At 40.2% G+C, this 21,152-nt stretch overlaps 1 protein-coding gene across 3 annotated transcripts in view; it reads right to left on the bottom strand.

The window, feature by feature from the left end:
- The window catches only part of dgkb (diacylglycerol kinase, beta), a 53,970-nt gene that overhangs the window by 8,504 nt on the left and 24,314 nt on the right, over positions 1 to 21,152 (bottom strand). For all 3 annotated transcript variants that reach the window (XM_086078319.1, XM_086078320.1, XM_086078321.1), the window contains 5 exons: positions 20,132 to 20,221; positions 19,856 to 20,016; positions 13,513 to 13,577; positions 3,848 to 3,938; positions 2,477 to 2,672 (listed from right to left, as the gene is read on the bottom strand). In XM_086078319.1, the coding sequence (XP_085934445.1) occupies positions 2,477 to 2,672; positions 3,848 to 3,938; positions 13,513 to 13,577; positions 19,856 to 20,016; positions 20,132 to 20,221 (603 nt within the window). The remainder of the gene's footprint in view (positions 1 to 2,476; positions 2,673 to 3,847; positions 3,939 to 13,512; positions 13,578 to 19,855; positions 20,017 to 20,131; positions 20,222 to 21,152) is intronic.

The raw sequence follows: 21,152 nt of genomic DNA, 5'->3' as shown, positions 1-21,152 counted from the left end.
GCTCGCTGCATGCGTGCGAGGGTGCGGACTGGCTGCTCCGAACCTGTCGCGTCTGCTTTACCGTGGCTGCTGTTGTTGTTGTCGAACCCGTCACCATGGTGATGGACAGGCGTCGCTCTCTATCGGGGGCTGTGAGTGAGCTGCTTTTCAGGGTCACACTGTGTGTACATACACGGATGACATGGGGCCTCCCCCCTCCCCCGTTTTCTCACCCGAGTGCAAACGCTTTCACACAGGTGACGTGCACTGTGACACCATGGGCAGGGATCCTTTTTCTAGCCTCAGGCAATAAAGATTCAGGATAGCAGTGTGGGAAAAGAGACATTCTGCCAGGGGAACAGATGAAGTCATAGTTTGCTGCCTAAACGGGCTGCCATAGAAATACTATGACAGAGGTAATGAGGATGTTTGGTGCGGGACCACTGCAAATTAAAACTTGGCAGCAAAAGCAGTTCATTCAGATCTAACTAGATGCCGACTAAATGGGGTGCCATAGAACTACTATGACCGATGCAGATCAAATTTGGGTTGTTGCCTAAACGGGCTGCCATAGAAATGCAAAAAATATTTAGAGGAGAACCTGGTGTTTTATATGGTATCATGATGAACAAAAACTGGGTAGAAACCAGCAGGTTGATCGGCCAGAATGACTTTGCTGGCTAAACGGGCTGCCATAGAAATACTACGGCAGATGTAGCACATTTTGGGTACAAGACTACTGTGAATTAGAACTTGGCACCAATCAGCAGTTAATTCAGACCTAACTAGATACCGTTTAAATAGGGTGCCACATAAATACTATCTCAAGTTTGGGTTGTTGCCTAAATGAGCTGCCATAAAAATACTAAATTACAAAAGAACATTGTCAGAGGTAGCTGAAGTTAGCTGTTAGGGCCATTGTGAACTAAAACAACTAAGCAGTTTTATATAAATAAAAAAAATATGTTAAAAAAATAAAGCAGTTTTAATCAGACCCAGACCTAACAATTTGCTGACTAAACAGGCTGCCAAAGAAATACTAAGGCAGGGGCAGCTCAAATTTGGGTTTCTGCCTAAATAGGCTGCCACAGAAATGCTAACTATAAGTGTGCAAGATGTAGCTGAAGTTTAATGCAGGACCACTGTGAACTAAAACTCTGCAACATTCAGACCTAATTCATTTCTACCTAAACAGGCTGCCACAGAAGACAGTGAAGTACAGTGAAATATATTTTTTAATATAATCTAAAAAAAAAAACCCTACTAAGTCCTTCACTTGAAGTGAGACCAAAAAGCTTTCTAAACTTCCTCCTGCTGTCGAGGCACCAGCAGGCCCGTCAAGTCCGACGACAGCAAAATGTCGGGAGGAGGATTTCTGCGGCGATCTGTCGTCCAATGAGCGCTTCACAAGGGGCTTGTCATGGGGCATCAGTCCCCAAACAACACACCCCACCCACAGTGGGGGTAAAAAAAACCCTCACTCCCATTGTAAATAATTCACTCCGCAGCCATTCCCTTCCACCTGAGGGGCTTGTCTCCTGGCGTCACCAGCAGGATGATTTAACAGCTCCAGAAAGGTCAGCTACACACACACAGGCGCACACACACAAAAGAACGCATGCACGCATACACACACACACTCTAAAACCTGCCAACAGTTTGATCCATGTGTCGTGCTCGACTACGCCCCCTCTGGCTAATGTATTTGTGTATGTTTACTACTAAATGTACCTTTTTGGACGGCGAGGCTTGGTGGGTCTGAATCAACCTTGCAGGTTCCTTCTGATGGTCGCAAACGTCATCTTTTTTTTGTTTTTGTTTGAATGAGTAATTCTATGGAAGCCTGTTAAGGCAGAAAATTCTGGGCGAAAAAGTCTTGTCAGTTTCCTCTTCCAATGTTAGTTTTTTTTATTTTTTGGGGGGGGGGGGTATTTCTGCTCTAAAAACAGTCGGGTCAAAAAAACAACTATGGGTCAAAAATTGTCCGATCCTCTTCTTTAAGTCAAAAAATTGGTCTTTTAGTGTAAAACAACTCTTTTACTTAGGTAAAAAAAAAAAAAAGGTTATTTTGTATAAAACAATCCAGAAAGTTGGGTCAAATTGACCCATATAGTGGATCGGTCTTTTTTGATCCATAATTGGATTACTTTTGACCCAACTGTTTTTAGAGTGTATGCAAAATCATCGCCATTTTAGGTCTTCTTACCCTCTTAGCAGGTAGCCATGGTACCATTCTTTTTTGGCTATTGCCGGCCGGCCTTTTGACGCAAATGGAGTCGGGGGAGTCTGCTCCTATTAACTGAGCCTGTCCTCCGCTGTCCTCACAGGCCATTAATACGCAAGTGACAGTTCCAAATAGTGACACTGTTTTACCTTCGCGTCGCAAACAAAAGCCGCTCACTGTGATTCACCTTGTCACCCATGAAATATTCATGCACTCGTGAAAAGTTAGGGGTCCCAAGTTTGGTGTTGAAAATTTCCCTTCGTCTGCTCTCACCTTGAACTGCAAACATGAGCTCCTTGGGATCGGTCAAAGGCGTCCTCCTGTCCAGGCCCTTCTTGGCCGCCTTGCGGTGACCCCTCCTCTTTTTGCTCTCGCCCCACAGGTTGGATCCGCCGTGCATGCTGGGGATGTTCAGGATGGCGATGCCCTCCAGGGAGACGGAGCTCAGGTCCAGGGTGACGCCGTCGCACTTGTGAGAAAGGTTCGTCATTTTTTTTTTATAGATGGATTTGAGTTTGCACGTCTTTGTCAGTTCTGAGATTCAGGGTTTTAATCTTGGCTCGGGCCTTCCCGTGTGGAGTTTGCCTGTCATTTATCAAGCGTCCGTACTTTCTTAGTCCTAATTATTACGGCACTTTTGAAAGTGGTAAAAAAAAAGATGAATTGTATCTTCATTATCGTTTGGTATCACACTTTGCGGGGTTGCGTAGGGTTAATTACCTTTGTGCGGCAACCAGGTCTAATGGGAAGCATGTGCCGGGTCTCGTCACTTACACATTTTCAGAGGAGTGAAGCTAGCACAATTCTGATCTATTTATGGAAAACGAGCTGGTCAGCTGATACCTAAACAGTGTTTCTATGCTATATCGCGGTTCATTGATGGCACATCTGATTTATTGCTATTTTTAGTTGTTTTTTTTAGGCGTGTCAAAATTTGTGCGTTCATTTTGAGTGAATTTAAAGTTCCTTTAACGCTACAAATTTTTGGAACATAAAATTAATGACCGTACTGGGGGAATTCCAGTCGCAACACAGCAGACACGTCCACATCAAAATTTAGCAGCAATAAATGCAATAATAATGCATATATGTGTGGAGACTAAGTTCAAGTTGTATTTTATAATTTTTCAATTTCACAAGTTACTTCATGTTAAAGATTGGTTAGCTCTTAATATGAAAAGAAAAATGCACAGAGCTGTCATCAACGCATTACAAATGCAAGTATGCCGTCTAGTGGCAGAAAATGACCTCAACACAAATCAATATCGCATGTTTTTTACAGTACAGTACATATCTTTTTAATTTTAACAGAATTTTATGAATTATTATGAAATTACTGTGTCAATGACTAAAAGATGCAGCCATATTTCTATTAGTCCCAAAAAAAAATCCACTTTAATGCGAACAAGAGGCTAAACAAATTGTTATTGTACATTTTATTGTACATTTAGAAGAGATATAAAATGTGCGATTAATCATGAGTTAGCTATTGAAGTAATGCGATTAATTACGGTTAAAAATTGTAATCACCTGACACCCCTTGTTTTGTTTTTTTTACAGTACAAATGGAAATACGAGTTTCGAGTTGTGCCACGTCATGTCATGCAAAACTAAAGTCTCCTGAAAGAGATGGGCCGCGCTCACCTCAACCTCCAGGAAGTCGTGTAACTTCTTGCACGTGGCCGAGAACGTCTCCGAAGTGCCGAACTCAAAGTACCACAGCTTGTTCTTTGTTCTGGAGAAAGAGAAAAGAGAAAGCGAAGGGCAAAAGGGGACCAAAGAGTAGACAAGACATCAATCTTATGACAAGCCAAAGCATCAGTAAAGGCGTATCTGTTGTGAAAAGGGATTTCCTTAACACTGGGAAGGAAATATACTCCTGGGATCTGCACATTATTCATCTCCACCGAATGCATGTTCATCACGTATTGAGGGATGATGATGACGAATGTGGTTGAGAAGATGTCGAGATGAAGCGCGTGGACCGTCGGTGCCCGTTAGTGGGCGAAGGAGGCGAATCTGTGTGCGCCTCGCAATTAACAGAGGGGTGCGGGGTGGCTGAACCCCCGGGCTTCCACTGCTAAGGCTGACGATCAATGACCGAACCATCTGCCTATGCACTCTTACTGTATCTCATACGACAGGCGTGGGAAATGGTTGTGCTCCACGGCCACATTTCAGGTACAATACAGTAAGATGTCAAATTGTATATTTTCATATGAAATGTATGAATTATGATCATATTTTTATTCTCAAATATATCTGTGCAGCCCCGTACCAAATGACCTGCAAACCAGTTGCGGGTCATGGGCTGGAGGGTGGGGACCCAATCATATCATGCAAATAATCAAATCAAATAAGATGATATAAAGATATAATTATATATTTTTTACAGTCATAATAGCCCTCTGAGGGAAACCATAAATACAATTTGGCCCTCAAAATGGAGTTTTGAATAACAGAGGTCCACACAGCGAGCCCTGCAGAACACCGCTTCGACATTCTGAGCTTCCGATCGATACGGAATAGTCTGTAGTTTTCATCTTTCCGAGAGACGACAAACAGCAGAACGCCATTTATCTTCCAGCGTTGAAGGACAAAAAACAACAACAATGCTGACACGCAGAAGTGAATACAGTAAAGAATGGCTCCGATGAGGGGGATGTATTAGTATAAGCAGAGGAACAATCACTGAATTATTGATTCCCTCATTAGGACTTTTGTCAGGACCATTTAGCCACTTTACAGATGGGCTTTCATTAAGTCTACTCGCAAGGTAGAGCGAGTCACGGCTGATTTATCGTGCGGTCAATAGGGATGGGAAGAGAGGGAAGGCGGTGGACTGAGTTGAATGTACGCGATTGGACTGAGCGTGTTTGGACGTAAACAAATCAGGACAGCGTATTCAAAAGTGATGGTAGGTGATTTGTGGGGCAAATGAGCCGGAAGGCTGGCAGGTGCGAGAGAAAAATGAGCTGCTGTCTATTACAACCTGTAGATAAAGTGGACATTAAAAAAAATAATAATAAACGTCCTCACACCCTTGTTGAAATGCTAGCTTATTGTGATAAGGGAGCTCAAGATAAATACATTTGAATTGTTTTTAAATCTATGAATATGACCTATATTCACACGCAGTTTCTATTTAAAAAAATATTTTTTTTTCAAAGCAAAGTAAAAATTACACTTATAGGTTGAACTTTTTTGCCATAATTCTAAAAGGAATGTTTGGTGCAAACGCAACATTGCTCATCACCAAAAGGAAACCATATTTACAGTCAAGCATGGACATGGCAGTATTTTTGCTTTGGGACTGGAACTGGGGCCGTAGTCCGTGTTGAGGGAATTATGAACAGTTCCAAACAGTAGTCAGTATTAGAACAAAACCTTCTTTTTATTCCACCATACTTTGCCCTTCAACTACTTCAACATTTCTTCACCGATTCAAACCATTCCAACTTCAACATGTTCCAAAAATTCATGTTTTGTGGGCCATTATTTTTCTCATTCCTAACTTATAGAGTTTTCCCACAATTCAACATTTTTTTACCCCATCATCGCCCTTAAATAATTAAATGTATTTATTATAAACAAGTAAATATAAAGATATGTAAACATGAAACTGATATAATTACAGCTTTTTTATAATAAATATTTGCTTGGTTAAGTTGACATAAATGTTAAATAATACAATCAAAACATGAGCATACCCGTTTCACATGTTTTGTTACTTTCCCAAATCCGTACCTATTGAACTCAAATTAGTCACGGGGATCCACAAGCAGCCGGCAAAAGACAGAGTATGACAGGAGGGCCACTCCTGGCAATTCGCACCACTTAACCTAACAAGCTAACACCATGGCAACAAATCACCCGGCGTCCGTGTTCATTAGATAATTAGCAGCCCGATCGGATTGTCATTTGTTCCTTGACGACTGACGCCAAACACGGGATCCATCACAAAGATGGCGGCGGGCTTGTTCCCGCTACGCTAATGATCACGAGTCTATTTATTGGAGTTCCAGGTAATTATGCGCATCTCTTCGAGGGGCACAAACGCGAGTGCAAAAGTAGTGCGGTTTCGGATGAACACGTCAGCTCATACTATGACACTTTTGAGAGAAGACCGGGTTATTCGTGTGTTTTCCACGAAAAAGCAGGGGAAAACGGTGAACAATAATAAATAATCGTACAAATAAATTGGGAATAATAACACAAACGTCCATCCCTACTTTGAGATAGACAAAGATAACATAAAACAGCCATTCCCTCAAAGCTGCTGCATCTCCACAGGACGTCATGCAAACTTAATGATGCTTCCCATGGGAGTGATGAAGAGGCAAAAACAATGGCGCTCAAATAATAATGCAGGCGCAAACCTCAAAACCAAGGACGGTGTGATTGGACCTGCAGTGTATCAATGCAAAGCGTATGTTGATAGCTGCTTGGGGCTGGTCATGCGGTATCAGCTGTTGAAGTCAACGCTGCTGCTGTCGTTTCAAAACCAGGAAAATATTTGATGTTACGTACTTGTAGAAGAATAAAATCTGATGATACTGAAAAAGAATCCCTGAAATTCTAAAGTAGATTCAATCAAATGAAGAAAATATTTGTTTGAGTTTGTGTCGGATAAAAGGGTTGTAACACCACAACTATCGATGGTTTTTATTAGCCCGTCTATAGTATTTTGCATTCGGTGTTAGCATCAAGCTAGCAGAAAGCAAATTTGTGTGGTTGTTTTAAATTCATAATGTCAAATTTTAGGATAGTGAGCTGATAACTCATCAACACATTTTATTTTCTGTATCCAAGCATAAATCTCAAATCTCAGATCATCCTATCGCTGCTTGGTCATCAAAACGGCTTTCAAAAGCGATCAAGTTGAGCGTGAGCATCGCTGCCCTGAGGCCAAAGCACCTTTCCGTGCACGTTACACTGGACGCACTTAACACAACACAGCCTCCATTGATTTTCCCCACCACTGACACTTAATCTTACCCACAGTGATCTACGACCTTATTCTCGCACTAATTTCTTCTTGATCAGAGGTGATAAATATCGCATTGACATAACCAACTCTTTGCGCGCCGCATCGCTGCGCCGCCGTAGTGCTTTAGTGCTGCGCCGCCTGTAGCGCTCGCAGGTTCGCTTGGCAGTTTGAGAAACGACCCGAGCCGCACTGGGGAACAAGAAACATATACTTTCCTTTTAAAAGCAGGAAGCCAAATTTAAGACTTTTTAAAGACAATTCGTGGAATGTGATTACTAGGGAATTCAGTATATGGGCTCAATATCATATTAAAAGATTTCAAAGTAGACCGATTTTTTTTTTTTACTGTTGCCATAATTAAAGCTCAAAGCATTTGTACTTGAAATCATCTTTCCCCATTGAAATGAATGGAAATGCCATTAATTCGTTCCAGCCTCCCACACAACCCCCATCCCCAATTTCAAAAAAAATTCATAAACATCCAGTAACAAACTCAAACAAAATCTATTTTTTATTCTTCAATTCAATAGACATTGTACTGCTCCTTCTGGTGCGTACAGGTTGGCTACCTGGGGGCAGTATAATAAACACATGGATCACAGAGTATAAATATTTTACACCTGTCAGTATTGATATATATCTGATGCTACTCTTTAACCAATAAATGGCTTTTTCAGTGTTTGTTCGCATTAAGCGGCCATGGCTCAAGATGTCGAGACGGTCGTTCAGTAACCAGAAGGTCGGCTGTTCGATCCCCGCTCTCCCCAAGTCATGTGTCGTCGTGTCCTCGGCAAGGCACTTAACACACATCGCCTCCAGTGCTACTCACACTGGTGTATGGAAGGTGCGAATGTTTGGTGGTGGTCGGAGGGGCTGCAGGCGCACACTGGCAGCCATGCTTCCATCAGCCTGCCCCAGGGCAACTGTGGCTACTTAAGTAGCTTACCGCCACCACAGTGTGAATGCGCGAGTGCAAGAATAATGTATCCATTCTATTGTAAAGCATCTTTGAGTGTCTAGAAAAGCGCTCTATAAATCCGATGCATTATTATTATTATTAATAAGCTAGCAGACAATTCTAGGGCTAAGTTGTATGGTTGTTTTAAACACAGGGAGTCGTCAAGTTACGGCGAAGATCCGTTCCTACGCTGGCGATGTAACCGGAATTTCGACTTAAGTCGCATTTCCCCCGTTAAAGACGATATTTACATCAAAATACTTTGTACAGTAATTTAAAAAATATATATATTTTGCGCAACCCGGAAGATGCCGGAACCAATATTTCGTGTTTCCGCACGGACATTGATTGCTGACGGATTATTGTAATAATTTGAGTTCACTGCCACCATAGAACACTAATATATATATATATATATATATATATATATATATATATATATATATACACATATATATATAAAGATAGTTTGTTTCTTGAAAAAAAGTCAGGTGACTTGTATATGAAGTCACCACTTTATATATAAAAACAAAAAAAAAAAACAAGAGTCTCTCTATTTTCTCCTCTCTCGATTTGTACCTAACAGTGATTTAAGGACCAATAGGAAGCCCACTTGAACTGGCGTGACGTGTACGCAACACACTGACTGAATGGGCTTTGATCCATTTTTGGTTTAGGACAAGTTAAGTGGCTTCAGAAGGAGAAGTGAAATGTGTGTGCGTGCGTGCGTGCGTGCGTGCGTGCGTGCGTGCGTGTGTGTGTGCCCACTGAGCTGTGGGACAGGGGCCACAGGTGAGATACCTCTAAATTACACACAAGTGGTCATTAATTATAGATGACACTTTGGTCGCATAAACGATTTCAACCTCAAATGAGGTCCGAGGGCGGCACAAGTGTGTATGTATGTGTGTGTAATTTAGAACACTGGTTGGTTCTCAACATGCGTGCGCACACACACACACGTTGTGGTGCAGCCCCATCCAGCACATGGCGGCGCTTTGATGAACACGGCTCATTATGCTAAAGAGCGCCGCATGCCCAGGCTTCCCTGCGCCTTCGGGAAAGGTTAACTCGGGATGGTTACACAGCACAGCCGGGGCCTAGGGGCCCGTGGGGGCCCCAGAGAGGGCGGGGTGTCTCGGGAGGGGCGCGCCGAGGCCGTTAGATGTCTGAGGACCTTAAATAGAAGCCCAAATATCAAGGGGACATCAAGGCGCTGGTAAAGATCGACACTTAAGCAACACAACGGGAAGAAATCAGCCGGTTTGTTTAGTTTTGTTTGTTTTTCAAACAGTTTTGGAGGGGACGAGCGACTTGAATCTGGCAAGCATCGGGATAATCAGGATATTATCATGGGTTTGTTATTAACTCATTCACTGCCATTGACGACTATAGACGTAAAAAATTCATGTGAACTATTTCTAATAGTTTAACAATTTTTCATTTAATTTTTTTATGAAAACCTTTTTTTTTTAATTGTACATTAATAACAGATGTAAAATTATCATGCGATTAATTACGATTCAACGGCACTTATTTTTAATATTTAAAAAAAAAATTGGCCCGTCAGGCGATTACATTTTTTTAATGGAATTAATCACATGACTTGTTAACTAACGATTAATCATAAATTTTATATATGTTCTAAATTTACAATATTTTTTTTCTAGGTTTTCATACTCTTGTTAGCAAAAGTGGAATTTTTTATAAACTAATTGAAATAGTTAAAATTATTTTTTGACGTCTATAGCCGTCAATGGCTGTGAACGAGTTAATTTTGATAATGATTATAATTGTAATGATTGACATTGTAAAATTCAAAATGGAACGCTTGACTTCCTATTAATCGTTCAATATTAGGACTCCCTCTGATTTTTTTTTTTCTGGGAAAACTATTTTAACATGTCATTTAATAACATTTAACTGCTGGGATAAATGCAGTGCATACCTATCTTTTTCATTTAGCATTCAAGGTGGAATGATTCTTAACAGGCCACATTGTATTGTCATACCGGTACATTTTAATGTGTATTGTAATGTATTTGTTTGATGTTGTCTTTTATCTTTCTTTTTTGTTAAGCACTTCGGGTTGCATATAAAAAGTGCTGTAAAAAATAATATTTATTTGTATTATTTATGATACAAAAATACATTCAGGGCCAGTCAACATCTGAAAATCTTCTCTCCTGATATCAACCAACTTTGAATGGCAGAATTTGATTAAGACTTGCGTTCTTTAACGGGCATTACACGAAAACAATAAACAAGAAGTTCATGAACATCTCCTTGATCTGAAGCAAAAACCTGGCTTGATTTTTCGGTCTCAATCTCTCCTGCCGCCATATGACACCTTGGAAAATCTGTCAACACCTTACATGTTGCTATAGTGGCCAGACTGGTGTTAACCCGAAAAAGATTAACGATATGAGTCACAGTCACAAAGGAAGGGGCTGCTGGGGAGGAAACTGAAAATTGGCTGCTTCCAGAAAAGTGCTTATTGGGCCAGGTTGAAGGGAGACCGATCAGTTCCAAAACACAGCAACTAAGCAGGATAAAAGGCAGCTGGATACAGCTCCAAATGAAATGTACGCTAGTTAAAAACGAAAGGCATTTAACATACCGCGGCACTCAAATTAAACAGCAACGCAGAAACAAAGCGTTAATTAATTCATGGTGACACACTGAACAGCCCCCGGGATCCAAACTTTACAAACCTGCCTATGTCTTTATTCTCCTGCCATCCTTCCTTTTCCCCTCCGAGTCACAGATTAACGCGTAATTACATTAAGGATCAGCAAAAAATGTCGGATGACAGTGGGAGGGGAGGTTATATTTTAAAGATGGCAGTCGAGGAGGCCGAGCGTTCGTCACGGGCCGGCTGATTGTCTGCTTTTAATCCTCGACCTCATTATCACCTCCAGGTCCGGCAGTGGCAGTAAATGAATCTATCTGCCGAGTGTCAAATCTTCACACCTTCGCCCTGGTAATCACCCCAAGGTGCAAATACACAAGATGGATCGGACGCGAGGAGCTGAGGGGAGGGGGATGTTGGGTAGCGCGCGTGAGACCCCGAAATTCCATCAAGAAAAGCTCCTCTGTTCATAATTAAGGCAATTGTTTGGCGGTTAAAGATGATTAAATATTCCGTTTCTCTAAGGTCAAACCACTGGCAAAATGTGTACACGTGACACTGATCAGGCAAGTATGTGGATTACTGTCATCAACATTCAAATGTATCATTATTTTTTTATACTAATGTATGTAAATGTGTTCATCTGTTTTCTCCAAATGATACAGCGAATGCCCTTTTGTTTGCATGATATCTATAAAAGTATGTTATTGTCATTTTCTTTATCATACGTGTCCAAGAAAAAGCATTTCAGTTTTGCTTGGTTATGGATTTGTACATACATGCATCTCCAAATTTTGTTTTTATCTGAGAAAACCCTCCCAACATCATGGCTTTTTTTTTTTTATATATAAATCACAACATTTGGAAATATGCAATATAGAAACAAAAATAAGCAAATTTTTCAAAAAATTGTTTTTACCCGTCCTGCATGGTATTTTTCCTTCTTCCATTTGATTAGTGCAGTGCGTATGACTTTAAACAACCACATCTATGTTGTTTCCACACCATTTTACGAGGCCTCAGTGAAAAATGATTGAGGTATTTTAAGAAAATGATTCTGTCTGTTATTTGAATCCCGTTAATAATTCACACGGGCGAATGGGTTTAGGATCTCTCTATTACACACTATCCTTGCCACTTCAATAATGCATGCTGATAGTTTCACAAGGTAGCGGAGATTTTTGTTGGATTTGTCCACGGGGCTCGTGACCATTGGAGGTATCACAACTTATCATAGAGAGAGAGAGAGAGAGAAAAAAAAAAGAGTCAAAAGTCATTTGGCTGAAAGCTGCGGGAAGTTGACATAGCAACAGGTATGAAGTGAGCCTTGGAGTTGAGTTTTACTAAAAAAAAATCACGTGTCCAATGGAAATCTCTAAATCTTGTCTGAAGAAAAATTAGTAAATAAAACAAAAACAATATGCTTTTTGTTGCACAAATATTACAATATATTGCTAGTGTGCAGGGCTGGACTGGCCATCTGACATACAGGACAGATGCCCGGTGGGCCGGCCTCTTTTCAGTGCTTTTCAATGATAATTTTCCTACATTTTACCTCAAGAGACTGGCCCACAATTTTGAGGGACTAGTCCAGTAATCCAGTTCAAATATAGATCGCAAATTGACAAATCATCAATAAACATCAGTGGCAGAATTACATGTTAGGAGCCGGTGGGCCTATGTCAAAATATCAGGGCGTATTTTTTGTGTGCCAGTCTAGCCCTGCTGGTGTGTATGCTAGTATCTTCAAGCTAGTTTCTGGATTTTTACATATGTTTCAAAGAAATTAAATTATTTTATTTTATGATTTTTTTTACATCGCTTTCTCATGAAAGCAGGCATTTATTTGTTTCCTCAAAAACAACAAAAAACATTTTTTTTTGGGGGGGTTCAGATTAGCAGACATCACTGTCTAACAGGCATCTCCCCAAAATGTTGTTATAGATTGTTGTAGATTTTTTTAAAAAAGTATTTTGTTGAACAGTGCCATTTATTATATGTCACAATTTTTCTTTGTTTTGGATCTAAAAAACAAACAAACACAAAACCAACAAGCCAACAAGCAAACACAAAACAAAACACAACATTTGCTCCACAATCACCTTCACATCTCTGGGGATTCGGAATGAGCGCTAGGAGGACGTCGCGTGGCTAAATGGCGCACCAGGAGCAGGCTAACATATGCTAACGAGCACAAATGGGATTATTAGGAGGCGGCGTGTCATCGCTCTGACTGATCCGCCATGTCAAACTAGCCAAGCCAATTCAATTAGGGCCTGGATGACTCCCCGGCGCTAGTGGAGACGTATGGGCAGACGTTAAATATTGATGGAAACATACTGGAGATGCCACATTTGTCCGCGTGCGAAAGGTGAACACGTCTCCTGCAGCTCATCACAAAGGCTAAATATGAGGAGCGGCCATTCGTCATCAGTGGAGACGCCAAACAGCGGGTCACCGGGGAGAGGGGGGAGGGAGGAGCCACATGTGATGATCCACTGGGTTAATTACACACTGCTCTTACCTATTTTCCTCCAAAACACACAGTGGAAAATGTAGCCCCCCTCCCCCAAACTAGCTGACCTTAGCTCCTCCCCCAGATATCCTCAAACAACAAAGATGTCTACTACCTTGAAATCAGCAACCTCTCACTTCAACGCTTATTATCAGCACAATCCTCGAGGACCCCTCATAATATAACAAGGGTACGATAATTGCATGTGACCTACCTGCTGTTAAATTTCTCCGGGTGCTTTTCCCTCATCACATGGAAACGATGTGCGATGGAGGCGTCCTGCAAAGCAGAATTTAGATGTGTTATTAAAAACACTTTATTTATATAGACACATTTTTTTTAAATAATATGAAGTAACTTTAGCAGTGTATTAGCATTTATGTCAGGTGAAGGTGAAATTTGCATTTGTGTTGCTCCTGATTATTTTGTGGTATCTATTTTGGGTCACGCAAATTCCGCTATAAAAAGTCTGCTATGGGTTATTATAAATACTGTTAGAGGAGAAGGCAACCGTAAACGTTTCTTGACAATAATATGTTATATATGACCTCACTAGTCTAAACATGACATCTCGGGGGGCGGCCATTTTGCCACTTGCTGTTGACTAAAAATGACATCACAGTTGCTCAGAGCTCAGGAAACGACCAATCACAGCTCATTTTTGTTTTTTTTAAGCTGAGCTGTGATTGGTTGTTACCTGAGACCTGAGCAACTATGATGTCATTTTTACTCTACAGCAAGTAGCAAAATGGCCGCCTTCTGATATTGATAAAAACTGCTGGATTTTGATGCTTAACTCATATTCCACTAACACAATATTGACCAGAATACCATATTTAGACTAGTTGGGCTGTATAGAAAATATTATTGTCAATAATTTTTTTTGATCTGACTTTAAAATTAAGTAAAACATAGATGTCTAAATAAAATTTTAAAAAGCACATTTAAGCATTCTCTGGTCTCCGATTGAACGCTTATAACCTCCCACGTTCTCATGCATTATGTTTTACTTCTTTTTAATCCAGAACGTTACTTTTGTTGAGTACAATTCAGTTGCATTTGACCTTTACGTACAACGCTTATAAAACTTTATTTATACTGCATCTATACAATAAATAACTGTATGGTATGGTCGACGCGCATTGAATCATCATCTTACTGTAGCAAATTGTGTGATCGTGGATCTCCTCATTATGGTATTTGAGGCAACTTCTTCCTCATTAAGAGGGCGCTACGTGGCGTGCGCTTACACCTCGGCGCGAGGAGAGGCGGAGCGCTATTGACAGGAGAGGCCTGATGACGGAGGCTCGGCTGTCTTAGCAGCTAATTAACCAAACACACGTCGCCGAGAATCACAGCTCCAGGAGGCTACCGGCACCGTGGAAACTGTCTTCCATTCCCTTCCCTTCCGCCACCTCTTCTCCTCTGTCGCTCTTGACCACCCTCTCACCCTCTTTCGCGGCCTCCTGAGCAGAAGCAGAAACTGGCGGCGGAGAAAGTGTGAAAAGGGCTTTTTTAAATAAGTGTTACTGATGCAGACACGTCTCTACCGTATTAACACCACGCCGTCGGCTCGGACCATTTAAGAAACCAAACTTTGAAGGGGGGAGGGTTTTACTTGTTTAAATAACAAACTCAACAGATTTGACTACCCTGACTATTACAATGTAATCTAAAGTAACTTAATTTCTCTTTTTGTACATTACATAAGCCACCTTTTTGTTCTTTGGTTCACATGTTCCTCATTCAAAAAAAGATGTGGAGCCTGATTCTGTAAAACAGAGTTGAAAATAAATGTACACTCTAAAGACAGTTGGGTCAAAAAATAACCCAAATTGGGTCAAAAAAGGACCAACTCAACTTTTTACTTTTTAGGTTATTCAATTAACCCCAAAAGTTGGGTCAAATTAACAACCCACAAAACAGCACAAAATCTGGGTTGCTTTGTGGGTTATTAATTCAACTTTACACAACTTTTTTGGGTTACATTGTTGGGACAGTTCATTTTTGACTCAGTTCAATTGGCTTATTCAATTTACCCCAAAAGTTGGGTCAAATTGAATAAATAACCTACAAAGCAACCCAGATTTTGTGCTGTTTTGTGGGTTGTTAATTTGACCCAACTTTTGGGGTTAATTGAATAACCTAAAAAGTAAAAAGTTGAGTTGGTCCTTTTTTGACCCAATTTGGGTTATTTTTTGACCCAACTGTCTTTAGAGTGTACATTTATTTTCAACTCTGTTTTACAGAATCAGGCTCCACATCTTTTTTTGAATGAGGAACATGTGAACCAAAGAACAAAAAGGTGGCTTATGTAATGTACAAAAAGAGAAATTAAGTTACTTTAGATTACATTGTAATAGTCAGGGTAGTCAAATCTGTTGAGTTTGTTATTTAAACAAGTAAAACCCTCCCCCCTTCAAAGTTTGGTTTCTTAAATGGTCCGAGCCGACGGCGTGGTGTTAATACGGTAGAGACGTGTCTGCATCAGTAACACTTATTTAAAAAAGCCCTTTTCACACTTTCTCCGCCCAACAAATTGGGTTGTTTTGTGGGTTATTATTTTATTTGACCCAACGTTTTGGATGAAATAACTCGAAAAGCATTTTTGACCAAATTAAATTGGGTTATTCAATTAATCCAAAAAGTTGGGCCAAACGAATAAACCACAAAGCAACACAAAAAAATTGGTTGCTTTGTGGATTATGAATTTAACCCCTTATCATTCAACTTAAAAAGTTGGGTCGGTCCATTTGTTACCCATTTTGGGGTATTTTTGGCCCAATCGTTTTTAGAGTGTGCTTTTGCACACATTTCCCTAATAAAATAAAATAAAAAATACAACTAAAACTAACATGAACACTGCTGAGACCAGTTTTTGCTGTGACACTAAATATTTACTTACTATTTACTATTCAACCCGTGTTTTTCGTGTTTAATGTGAATAATAGAAGATGGAGTGGAGCTGGAGCGGCGAAGCTTAAAGTAATCAAGTGAGGATGCTGACATTTCCTTTAATTCACACTTCTAAGCGTCGGGCCACAAAATGCTGGCAAGGCCTTAGAAAAAAAAGAGGCTGAACTCAGCAAACTTGTCTGGCTCAATAACAAATTTGAGGAATTAGGAAAGCGAGTGAGCGCAAACTTTTTTGGGGGGCTTGTTCCTCACCCCGCCCCCCTCCTTTCCTCCATCATCTCCTCCGCCTACTCCCATCCAACAATGTGTTTTGATCCACCCCCTTTTTGAGTGGCACTACTGAAACACATGGAGGACCCCCTGCTAGTGCACAAACTTAGCAGAAGCCAAAAAGAGGAAGACAAAAAAAAAAAAATCAATGGCGCCTCTTTTTCGTCTTCTTGATGTCTCCTCAAAAAGACCAAAAGAAGTGTTTTGGCTGATTCCCTGCAGACGCACCAGACGGAGAGGTGAGATGATGGATGTTATCTGAGAGAACTTGATCCTCTTACAAACAGGACAAGAGCAGCGAGCCGGGAGGGAGTTAGTTAGTTGGTTAGTTGTCTCCCCTTTGGGTTGAGGCGTTGACAAGCAACACCAAAAGCTTCACCGCGGCGACTTAAGGAGGTCAAGCTGCTCGGCCAAACTCACGTGGATGCTGCTGTCCTTCAAACCGCAAGGACTTTATACCAGAACGATGAATTTTAGGAGCACCATTATGTTTTAACGACTTGAACAAGTGTCTAAATTAAATTTGGTTTCAGGGTTCTTGACTGTATCTGGGCTGTGTAGGAAGAACAGAAGTGCATCATGACTGTGACTCTCCTTGCCCACGCGAGAGGGCATTACACAGTACCTGACTTGCTTAATTTGCTTCCAATTTAATTTCATATTTGAACCTTGCTTGTAACCCAAATTTTGGCCTGCGACATAAATTAACTCATTCACTGCCATAAACTCATAAAAAAAATAGTTTTACAGATTATTAAAAATTAGGTGCGACAGGCGATTAACATTTTTTATTGTAATTAATCGCGTGACTTCACTAGTTAACTCACGATTAATCACAAATTTGATATCTGTTCTAAATGTACAATAAAAAAATTCTAGGTTTTCATATTCTTGTTAACAAAAGTGGAAAAAATGTTAAACTAATAGAAATAGTTGAAAATATTTTTTGACGTTTATAGCCGTCAATGGCAGTGAATGAATTTTAAAAAAAGAAAACATTATAACAAATTTGCGGCGTCAGACGCATAAAATTTGTAATCATAATTATTTTTATTCATTTATTTATTTTTCTGACAGAGTAATCATAATTAATCGCATGACTTTGTTTTCATACTCTTGTTAACAAAAAATGTTAAACTAATAAAAATAGTTCAAATGAATTTTTGACGTCTATAGCCGTCAATGGCAGTGAATGAGTTAAAAAAAAAAGAAGCAATCTTAAGTTGAAGCACCTGCTACAAGGCCCTCAAATAATTACCAATGTAAAAAGCTGGCAGGCGGGACATGTGTAATGTCCTCTCATAGCTCAAAGTTTAGTCCAATTAGGAGCAGGCCCCAGCGCTTTCATGTGCCTTTCATGTCGGGAGAGTAATGTCCGCCGACAGGAACGCGGCGCGGTCATTAGGCCGACTGACTGCATTATGCTAGCGGAGCGCACGCCCTGATTAGTTCTGTCTCTCAGCCCTGATTGAAATCATCGCATGTCACGTGTAATATGGGAGGAAAAAAATGGTTAATTCTTTTAATCTATATATAAAGAGGTCCTTTTTTTTTTGCATAGAAAAAATGGGAGGTTTTGTACATACTGTACATATATATATATATATATATATATATATACACATACAGGATTCGTTTTAGTGTACACATTACATATACATACATATATATATACATTAGGGGTGTCAGGCGATTAAAATATTTAATTGTAATTAATCTCATGACTTCAATAGTTAACTCATGATTAATCGCAAATTTGACATCAGTTCTAATTCAAAAATGTCCTTCAGCTTCTCATAGCTCAACTTTTCTACAAAGTGACGAAGCTACATGGTTAGCATTTGCGACTGCTGATCTTTTGATTTGGCCCCGTGTCATTATAGAAACAATCTACTTTCCATCAGCATAATCTCTGAGGTAATTATTAGCTTGACTTGTCGGGTAATCTTTACTGTAGTCTGCTGCACCCCCCCCCCCTTGAAAAAAATGATGTAAAATGTGTCAGAAAATATATGACACTCAAATCTATTGAGAGCTCAAAGTCTTCTTAATCCCCCACAAACAACTTCATTTGTCATCATCACGCCTGTTGGCTGATGCGGCGCAATTTATAATGACTTATAGAAGCCAAAGCTTGCACAGGCGCAAATAATTCACATGATTAATTTTTTAGCATTACATACACAATACAGATAGACGTTGGTTGGACAAAATCTCCAAGATAAGAAATACTAAGCTTGAAAATTTAACAGTGCCCACCTGTCTAAGGATGGGCTCAAATTTGATTGCAATTGGACGTTGGGAAGTGTTTGTGACCTGTCAGGCCCCTAAAATGGCTGATTTGCGAACACTTTTTTTTGTCTGGCTAGCGACACCTGCAAATGTCAATGACTAGATTTCCTCCCTGACATTAATCCATAATGACTGACATCAGTGTCATTATGTAAATAGGAGTATTTATGTTTGGGAGAGGAACCATCTTAATAGTTTATCAACTGTAGGGGGTTGGGGACAAGTTTGATGACACGGACGGCAATACATGCAGGCTGAATTCTGATTGGACGACAAAATTAAAAGCCCACATTTACGTACTGGAAACAGTGCAGCCAAGACAAATGCTGCAAAAATAAAGAGAATAGATTGTTGGGAATCTTGACCTGTTTTAGGGCTAGACGGCGCAGATATTGGGCATTTTGATGAATATTGGTATCGGCCTTTTTTCAAAATCTGACAGCCGATAAAAGGTCAAGCTAAAACCATTTCAGTTAACTTTATAAGAGATGCTGCTGACTCTGGGAACCGTCTGAACTTTTTGTTTGGCGTTAAGAGAAAGCTGAAGATTTCAGGTTTTTTTTGTATTTTGGAAAAAGCAGAGCTATGGTGTTTAATTCTTAATTTAAGTTTCCATTTAACTTTTTAAGAGGTACTGATAACCTCGGGAGCTCCCTTTTTGTATGTTGTCTAAGATTAAAAAAAATATTTTTTTAATTCTACATTTTGAAAAGTCTTAATTTTTTTTAATAAGCATTTACGCTTTAAGACATTACAACAAAGTCAAGATTTGCATTTGTATTTTAAAAAATATCCCCCCCCCTTTTTTTTCTTTTTTTTTTTACAAAAAATTGAGTATCGGCTTCAAATATCGGTTACTAATAATCGGCATCAGTATTGGCCCCGGAAAAAAATTACGTATCGGTCTATCTCTGACCTGAGTAAATTGAGCAAGGAGAACAAATCAAAAGTGTAAGTTAGAGTGAATTTGTATTGGTGGCACTTTTATTAGAATTGAGTTTGAGCTGTCAGTGCTTCTGACAATGTTGAGGCCCGCACGATCACCAATAAACAAAATAGCAGTCGGGTCTGCGACTCACCACTCCGATAGAGAAGTAGTTGTTTACGATGCTGTACGGCACCGGGTCACCCCGCTCCTCCTTGTCGGTAGCCGTGACGTCAATTTTCCAGCGGTCCAGCAACACCTCGCTGCTGTTCTCGATGTCACGCAGGATCTTGAGCAGGCTCTCCCCCTCGTAGCCTCCGGACGTGAAAGAAGAAGGGTCAAGGGTCACTGTGTGCGATTTCAGCTTTGACTTGGGATGCTTTCAAATCGATTGCGCTGTGTTGTTCTCTTCTGTTTTCGTTTCCAGTACCTCCACCCCAGCGCAGACATCTGGCCAGGTCATTTCCTGTGCCGAGCGGAAGTACACACACGGGCGGGTTCCGGTCCAAGTTGGCTTTGTCTAAAAAATAAGAAATAAAGTTACAACGCCGGCAACCAATCAGAGCAAAGTGAAAGAAAGGACAGAAAAAAAATATCAATTTTGAGTACTCCTTGGGTGCTAGTTAACGTAAACAACATGGAGGTCTATTTCCAGAGGCACGTTTTGTCCAACAGCCGTTCCCTCTTATTACCTGGCTCTTGTTTTGATTGATAAAAAATTGAGGCAATTTTTTATTTTTGCGCTGGCCGTACAAGACGAGCCAAATAAAGACGGGCGATTTTCTTGTCTTGTCTTCTTTCTATCTATTCCTTCCAATAGTCCAAATGATGACTAATATGTTGTTTCATCATCCCATTTTACCACCCCTGAACACGCACGCTCGCATGTAATGAAAGTGTTTACATACACACCATCAAGAGTGTTCCTGCTTCTCGGCAATAACAATGATGTGTGCCTTCAACATTGATGAACCCCCCGAAAAAAAATGAAATGGAGTGTTTAAGCTTGTTTGTGTTGTCAAGTATGGAGGACCAAAACTGCCCAAATTTAAAATAAATAAATGACTAAAAGTGAAGATAAAAACAGATATAAAAAAATATAATTTGAACACTAAATCCCCCAAAATAAATATAAATGGATATATATATATATATATATATATATATATATATATATATATATATATATATATATATATATATATATATATATACTGCCTTTCATTGGTCGAGTGAGCGGCTCGACGAAGAAGGAAGTCTCGCCGGCTTGCATGGAGACCTCCAGCAATGGACGACTATCTTGTCCACTGTCACCTCGACTTGTTGTCGAGCAACTCGCAAGTCGTGGTGGCAGTGAACAAGATAGTCGTCCATTGCTGGAGGTGTCCATGCAAGCCGCCGAGACTTCCTTGTTCTCGAGCCGCTTACTCGACCAATGAAAGGTAGTTTGC

Source organism: Leptonotus elevatus, chromosome 6 (genome assembly GCF_054856555.1).
Source record: "Leptonotus elevatus isolate MCC_2025b chromosome 6, RoL_Lele_1.0, whole genome shotgun sequence".
NCBI classification, from domain to species: domain Eukaryota; kingdom Metazoa; phylum Chordata; class Actinopteri; order Syngnathiformes; family Syngnathidae; genus Leptonotus; species Leptonotus elevatus.
The sequence above is the reverse complement of the archived record's forward strand: the minus strand, read 5'-3'. Positions and strand labels throughout refer to the sequence as shown.